At 46.6% G+C, this 8648-nt stretch overlaps 1 protein-coding gene across 1 annotated transcript; it reads right to left on the bottom strand.

Annotated features, from left to right (window-relative positions):
- Positions 1–500: 500 nt before the first annotated feature.
- Positions 501–7464, bottom strand: LOC103363139 (synapse differentiation-inducing gene protein 1-like). The gene is made up of 4 exons (XM_008289760.1): positions 7197–7464; positions 5016–5510; positions 2033–2170; positions 501–1372 (listed from the first exon to the last, which is right to left on the bottom strand). The coding sequence occupies exons 2-4, from the start codon at positions 5439–5441 to the stop codon at positions 1214–1216; spliced, it is 723 nt and encodes a 240-aa protein (XP_008287982.1). The 5' UTR covers positions 5442–5510; positions 7197–7464; the 3' UTR covers positions 501–1213.
- Positions 7465–8648: the final 1184 nt, after the last annotated feature.

Genomic DNA, 8648 nt, shown 5'->3' with positions numbered 1-8648 from the left:
TATGAATTTGCTGCAAATTTGCCACGTTTGGCAGAAACCAACTTTTTTTTTGCAAGAGTAGTTTCATCAACTGTTATCCATTAGTTTTGCTAACCACCGCTACCTGTTAGTTTTTTATTGCCACTGTTGATGTATTTTCAGGCAACATTATCATTTCTAACAGGTTTGGCACTTTAAACAAGCTCTTTCATCTGTTATTCATTACCCAGCAAACCACTTCTAGCTGGTTGTGTGCTTTTAGCAAACCCTTACTGTTGTATTCCAATGATGAATCCTGATTTTTAACTCCTCTGCTGACAAGTTTTGATTCTCCAACACACCAATTTCTGGTTTCCTTCTTCACCAAACAATGTAGATTTTTAAAAAAATTTAAAATCTAATCATACTTTTTGATTTTTTGAGTTTCATTGCTCTTTTCACTTGCCTCGTGCAGACCCCTGCTCTAACAAACACCTATCAAAGAGAAAATGAATAAAATAATGTGAGACGTGGCGGAGCGGTTCACTGTTCATGCCAAATGTATTTATTGACTTAATTGACTGTACACAGTAGACACTAATAACCCTCTTGTCCACTGCTCGGCAGCTTTGTTGTCAGTCTGTCAGGGGTCCACTTGTCTCTTCTTACTGACCGGATCACCTTTTGATTTATTCCCTAATTAAATAATCACATAAAAATCCACTGGCTAACTGTTATTTTTCCAAGAAATTTCATTTACAAAGTGGATAATACACAACCTTGGACAGAGACACCTACTGTAAAGGTCAAATAAAAATGCTGCAAATGACTAACGTGGTAAAAGGTAGGTAGTTTCTTACTGCTATGAGCACAGATTTTTCTAACATAAGTACAGCACAGTCTTTGTGGATGAGTCGTCATCGTTCTCCGCGCTGTCTTTCTCCTCTCCTTGTTGTGGTGGAATACCTCGGTGGGAGCCTTGCATCCCAGAAATAATGATTCAGTCCGGATCGATACGCAGTCCGAGTAATACTCCGTCCACACATGTTCTCCACTGTTGCTCTGCCTCTCTGGCTTTTCTCTTCGTACAGTTTCTTCTCTTTGCTGCAGCGCCAGGCATCAGCAGAGGGCACACACCTCTGGGAGAGGCAACGCTATCTGTCCGACCTCTTCCTTCCTCCCATCATGCCTCCTCTTTCTCACCATCTCTCTCTCTCTCTCGCTCTCTCCCTCCCGCAAGCAAGTGGTCCCAGTGCTATACGTGTCCAGGCTTGGACAGGTAGGCTATGAGGGCCACAACCACCCCCACATACATCCCTGCTCCGATGGTAATGGAGAGTGCAGCCAGGAATAGGGCTCTTCTGGAGCTCATCCCCGCTCTGGAGAAGTCTCCCTTAGCAATGGCCTTGCCGGTCTGACAAAACAAAGCAGAGAGTGAAATGAAGCGGCGTGTTACTCATCAGCACACAGAGAGTATGAGTAGGTGTTAAGCCACAGTTAAAAAGAGAGAAAACAAGAAATGCTCTCAGGGAGCCATTAGTTACCATGGCAATTAGGTCATTATCCCTCTGACAGTGACAAATGTGTTGTTTGGGTGTTTTGGTTTCCTATCAAAAAATGAGCTCGGCCTGTATTTATTCTTCTGACACATTATTTTCTGTTCCGGTATATAATTGTCTCCACAATTATTGTGGAAGATGTTGCGGAACTACTGAGAGATGCAGCGCTTTGTCTCAGGTTGTTTTTGGACCACAGAGATACCGGCATTAGACGTTTCCGTAATTGCAAATGAGCGCTCGGCCACGGACAAAAACGGCTCACAACAGTGTGGCGGAACACACAGGACGGACCAAACCCTCAATGTTAATGGCTTCCCGAAGCGAACAGGGATGACTGACAAGTGGGCCGAACCTGCTGAGTTTACACAGTCAATCATCTGGAACAACCGCAAGGAGGGTCACGGGGTGGAAAATGGGCTGCAGTAGCACTCGTCTGAGTGCTTGTGCTCACTGACCTTAAATAGAACGCAGTGTAATCAGAGTTAATGACAGGCTTGAGGTCTCTGGGCCTTTACCTTGTGAGAGTAGTAAAAGGCAACGATGCCCAAGGGCCAGAAGCAGCAGAGCATGGAGAAGATGGCGAGGCCCAAGTAGTCCCGGGGGGGCAGCACGATGAAGTTGTCCTCACTCTCGCTGTCGCTGGAGCTGTCACTCTGGAAGACACGCGTTTATTAAGGATGACTGAGCGTCTGAAGAGGCTCGGATGATACTTGGAAATACATATTTGGAGACAAAACACATTCTCTTGTGAGACAAAGGGCGATTCTGTGATTGTGAGACCTACATAACAATAGCAAGGCTGACATGTAAATAGTTGCTGGTGTAACTTGACAACTCACGCCACCCACCAACATCCACACACCCCCGCCCGCCCTCCACCCCCAGGACACTGAATCTGCCCTTCTTCCACAACCACCCAGGACAGGATGTGCTCAGCCAGCCAGAGAGGATTTGGTGCCTCTGTCAACACCCATGAGCGGCACTGACAGATAACACAGGATTAACGGATTGTTCCATCATGGCGAGGTGACAGGAGGAACAGCAAGAAGACAGTGTCATTTATGTGCTAAATTGCTTCTACAGCCTAAGAGACCTCCACCATCTTCCCTTAATGCACCCGGCGTCTTACGAGGCAGGCCGTGTGCAACAGGCTCCCGACGCCGCGCCTCGCCACCGAAACTCAGGGCCACAGGGGCCGAGAGGGGCTAATGAATGATAGATTCGAATGCCACTCAGACTACATGGGCACATCGCGCCTGCAGCAAGGATGGCAATGTGACTGCATGGGTGACCTTTAAGAGAAGCGGGGCTTTACTCCTCTCCGCCGTCCCGGACACGGAGAGGATGTTTGTCTAAATAAACAGCCCCCATAAGGAGCAGCTTTCATTTGTTAGTCTCGCTGCCTTCAGGGATCAATCAAAGCAGGGAAAAGGAAAAGCACAAAACAGGAATCGATATGTAAGGCAGGAATCGAACCGAGCATTTTAGAGGTAATTAAAGAACAGTCAGGGAGGCGAGCTGGAAGAAAGGAGCCACACTCAGGCAGCAAAACAGCACTTCTAAGCTTGCTGTGCATCATTTTCTCTTTCGGCGTCTAATCGGATAGACATTTACAAAAAACCCACAGGATCTAATGTCGTTACCTTGAGCTATTCTGGAAGAAATATCTGCGAAGAAATCTCGTCGAGATGTTTAAAGGTAAGCGGAAGTAAAGGAAGCGCTATTATCTAAACATTTTACAAACAGCTCCCGTTGCCAGGAATAGATTATGAAGCTCCCTGTTATCTGCTTTATGAACACCGTCCACCTGGACAGCCGGGTGTGATCCATCACAACAGCAGCTGCTCGTAACTGCATAATCTGACATCGCATGAATGAAGTGGTGGGCGCAAACAACAGTAATTACCTTTTATCTTTGTAGCAAGACCCGATAACGGACCTGAGTGACTGGTGCATTCAGTCCCAGTGACAGCCCGGCTGACACCGAGTCCAGCCGGCTCGGTGGAAACAGTCCCCAGTCTGGGGGTGCCAGTATAACTGATGGGGCTCCACCAAGACACAGTGCCTTTAACAACCCCATCGCATCTCTCTCCCAGGCCTTGTTAGCCGCCTGGAGAGGACAGTCGGCTTGACACCAGGACACACACAGACCCGTGCACCCTGTTAGTCGGAGCGTCATGAACATTGCCTTGTTACGTTCTTACCTGCAATTTATTCCTCCTCTGTCACACGGATGTCAAACATGCTGACAACAGACTAGCAGCTGAATTTTTTTATTTTTTTATCTCCTGCTGGTTGTTGCAGGAGAAATCATGCAACTGTAAAAGGAAACCGTGTAAACATGCAACACAAACAGACCACATCCTGGACTGTGTGCAAGCCTCCTCCAGCTCTGCTCTGCTCCTCTTATTTTTATCCCCGTAGCTGTGAAATTCCTCTTAATGTTGGATTTGCGGCTGTAGAAAGCCGATACGCATTAACTCGCACGTGTGTGTTTTACCGTGATTCACAAAACGCATGAAACTTAAACGCATCGAGGCACGAAGGAAGGGAAAAGAAAAGAAAAGGGAAGTCTTTCATTTCCCGGCAGGAGAGGTTTCATCTGAGAGCTGTTCATTAGATTAATTTACTCTTTTGAATTGACGTGGAATAACTTTAGCTCCGGGCTCACCTGCTCCGGCAGCCATGAATCAGCAGAGTCCCGCTTAATACCCTCAAAGCACGGCATTACTTATGGCATTAATGGTAGTCGCTTCCGCGTCCCTATCTATCTGCCAGGCCTCCGAGTGACAGGAGCTGGCGAGATCATCAGCCCAGTTAGGGTGCTATGCTTCTTCGTCTGCCAGCTCGGAGCCCTGGGTGTTCCACAGCCGTCCCTGGGTGAAATTAGATTTGCACAACTTCTGAAAAGACTTTGCTCTCTTAGCTGTCATGTTTTTTTTTTTTCTTTCTTTCTTTTTTGGAGAGTGTAATTATAGTCCTGAAAGAACAATAGGCTGGATAGATAAAATCAGATGTGTCATTTTCTTAGAATGTAATTATAAAACAAAAGCGTGCAACCACCCAGCGCTACGTTTGGAAGAATCCGGCAAATTGACCATTTAGAGAACAAAGTGAGAAACGAGCGTGAATCACGCTGGCAGTCTATTAGAACACTAAATGAAATAATAAGCATCACTACAGTCTACGCAGCGTGACTCATTTCCTACTGAAAGATGGCCCTGACAGTTCTAAGTGTCGAAACGCCTTTAATTTCATATAGCAACTCAATATTCTAATTACTCTGTCAAACACTGCCAAATGGCACTTACTTTCATCAATTTGCTCTTTAACATGTGTGGTTACAGCGATTATTCTAATATAGCTTGTAGCAGAAGTGAGGGCTTTGAAGTTTAACTCTTTCTGGTCACACTTAACCGTGTAGCTGCCTCTGAACTACTGCACGTTGCTATCTATGCAGACGACACATTCGTATTTAGCTCTGACGTGACCTCTGACCTCGTACTCAGGACCTTGCTCCTCCTCCACCTCGTACGACACTGTCTGGATCTTCACATCCTTCTCTCCTTGTGCGCAGTCAGCCGCGTTTTCCGTGGCGACGCCGTCCGGCGCGGCGTCCTTACTCTCCGTGAAAGTGGTCTCGAAGCTCTCGCTCTTCGAGTCCTTGCTGTGAAGGCTGACGTCGTCCTTGTACAGGATGAAGTTGGGTCTGTAAAAGGCCTCCACGGCTAGATGAAGGGAGGTGGCGTCCAAGAACTGCTGAGTCTTATGCTTGCCATTGGGCCCGGTGTAGTAGTAGCCAATGAGGCTGTCCTGATGGGGCTGGCTCGGGTAGTCGCACTGGTAGCCCTGGTAGTCGTTGGGGACCACGTGTCTGCTGGTTTTGTCTAGCAGGGGGTTCTGGAGCTCGCTGAGGCTCTCCATGATTTGGCTGGTTCAAACCTCTCGTGGATCAAAGGATGCAGTCCCAAAGAAGATCTGGCAGTCTGGTGGCTGGAGGAACAGGTCAAGCAGAGTTACAATTAAATCGGAATTTCAGAAAAGGAATAACAAGCACTCCAGTTACATCAAGGCATATTCTCGGTCCACTAATCGGTTCTTTTAGTAATGAGATGCCCTCCAGGACCGGATCTGAGTACAGGAAATATTTCATCTCGTTTGGCAATCAGCATTCCTCTCGCAGGCTCTCGTCCGTCTGAGCCATAAAATCACCATCTGCTGTACGTTCAAACTGTTGCATCTCACACCTTCAATTTCATATAAACACGTAGGAAAAAAAATACATCTTCCCCATGTCACGGGTGCTTATACCGAAAATCAGGGAAAGTGCGGCAGGTTCAGCTGTATTTGACAATGCATACTGATGTCAGTGAGCCGGCCTCCTCGACTCCTCCTGAACGTTTCCAGCTCACACATTAGTTTAAAATCAAATAAAAAATGTACAATAAATTAAATAATACATTTACAAAATCAGTAGCACTGTCAGGAGAGGCAGTCACTAAGGCAACAAGTCCTCCAATGAGAGGCTGTGTGATCTGAGCACGTCCGGGTTTTGATTTAAGAAAACGCACTATTTGTTGTGTTGCAGATCCAGCACCGACGGTCAGTCCCCCCTTTTGGCCCGCAAAGACCTCATCCATCGAACTAATCTTTCACCGCGTGACTAATGGCGAAATAAGATAACCGCCTCAGAGGCAGCTGCATTATACTTTGGAATTAGTAGAACATTGCAAATCAAGTCAGAGCCATTTCATGCTTTTACGTTGAGTAACAAGCCACGGGGTTGAAATAGGCAAGAAAAATTCTGTGATTTTCCACTGATTAGAAAAAAATGAAGCATGTCAAGGCTTGATTTATGAGGTTTGGGAGGTGAGCGAGTCGGTACAGAATGAAAGATGAACATACGGGCCGGGAGACAAAACAAGAGCGTAATGGCACATAGTGCAAGATGCAACCTTTAGACTCCTATTAATGCCTCTGACACACACTCAGTGACTCAAAGTATTCCTGGATGCACTAGCTCCTACATATGCAACGTGTTTTTGTGGCCCCTCAGGGCAAACGTGTAGATCTGCAGCAGACCTCTGGACCCTTTGACCCTCATGAGAACAGAAAGCTCAGTCGGTTTCACACTTACTTGCCATTGCGGAGATGCATGAATAATGTGGGCCAGTGGCTGAGTATGAGCCCACACACACACACACACACACACACACACACACACACACACAAGACTCTGTATCTCCAACACTGTGTCCATCCTCACATGCTTCTGAGGCTGAGCCGCTCTCCAGATAACAAGGAATTCCATTACACACCACATTAGACAACAAAAACCACATCCCGCATCCACAAATAATTTATGTGACACCAAGAGAAGTGCACTTAGCACATGTGAGTGTGAAGACTCCACGATTATTAATGACCAGCAGCCCAGTGTGAGTCTCTTACCTGCTCTTTGTTTGTGTTGCCTACAACACTTTATGGATACCAGCCACTCTCTGTCCCTCTCTTAGACGCACACAAACAATAAAACACACTATTTTCCTTCTAATTAGTGGCATCACACTGGTTTTCACTTCATGTCAAATTGCCAAACTTCATTTTCAAAGCTGATCACGACATGAATTCATCAGATCTGATCGGATCGAATCTTTTTTTTAGGGACAATCATCTTACCTGGAGTAGAAAATCCTCCCGTAGGTTCGTTCAGCATCGTTCCTTCGGCGCAACTGAGTCGACGGAGACGGACCCACCTTCCTACTTCACATTATCAGTTTTAGGAGAATTGCCAGCGTCGCACGACATATGGCATCCCTTTAAGAGGAAGTTATTCCGCGTGTGCGAGGCTGGACTTTGCTCGCGGAGCTCTGGATGCCATGGCACCGCCGCTGCGTCTGACAGGTAAGATTTTACGCACGGTATCTCACTGAGCTCCGGCTCCAAACAACTCCGACGGAGGCGCCGCTGACTCCAGCCAACTGATTGGCTGTGCGAGGCGCGCTGCAAACTCTATTACCCACCGCGGATTTGACATTTCCAAACTCAGCTTGCTCTTGCTTGGGCGTCTTCCTCCATTCAGTGTCTCGTGTGCTGGCTGGAGTGTTTTTACGCCCCCCACCCCTCCCACCAGCACCACCAGCACCAACACCAACACCAGCAGCAGCAGCAGCAGCAGCACAGGTTCTATTTTTCCTGGTTGCATAAGCACAGAGACAGAAATATGCTTTACATCACGTGACAAAACACTTTGCAGACTCATATAAAATAACTGTGCTGCTTATTGCTTTTTCACAACTTGATTGTAAGTGTTATTCTTCCCCACTGAGAACGCCCACTGCATGTGGAAAACACAGAAACCTCACAGATCATTTTTATGAAGCCCTCCTCCTGCTACATGAATAACAGGATCCCCCCCCTTCTTCTTCTTCCAAATGCTTGCTGCTTGTGGAAATCTACCTCAATTCTGCCTCCTGTCCTGTCCTGCCAGTGAACACGACTCCAGTTTCAGCTGTAGCTCAGGAGTAAGCCACTAGTAAATTCATTGCACATTTATATTTGATTAATATTTCAGACAAATCCCATGCATTTATCATGAGCCTGCCAATTTGGATGTGCCTTTAACCCCGCTCTGCTGAGCTGCTTATAATCACATGCGGCCATTTATCATTGTAAACACTGTTTGCATAGCATTAATATAGATGTGTTTCTCATGTAAGCAAAAGAGGCGACATAATAGGTTACAGACAGCCGAATTAGGGCCTAATTCATTTGGATCCAATCGGAGAATAGTGATAAAAGCGCTTTACAGGGACACAGACTGTGATTTAATCTCATGTAGAACACACTGAAAACAGTGTCCATCAAAGATTTTGATGCAACGCCAAAGACTGAAAGACTGATGCACTGCCACCGAACACTGGACACATATCTTATTCAGAAGGAGCACTCTGTTCCACGGGCTCATAAAAATGTCTGGAGTTAATAATGTGCAAGCCCAGGCTCTGTCACTTTCACCGGGAGATGCATTAAGGTGCTGATGGACACTTTATGGGGGAAACATGGGGCTGCATTTATAAGACCGGGCGCACATGAGCGGCGTCCCTCCCAGAGTCACCTTGTGTTCACATG

Source organism: Stegastes partitus, unplaced genomic scaffold, assembly GCF_000690725.1.
Source record: "Stegastes partitus isolate 25-593 unplaced genomic scaffold, Stegastes_partitus-1.0.2 Scaffold634, whole genome shotgun sequence".
NCBI lineage: Eukaryota > Metazoa > Chordata > Actinopteri > Pomacentridae > Stegastes > Stegastes partitus.
The sequence above is the reverse complement of the archived record's forward strand: the minus strand, read 5'-3'. Positions and strand labels throughout refer to the sequence as shown.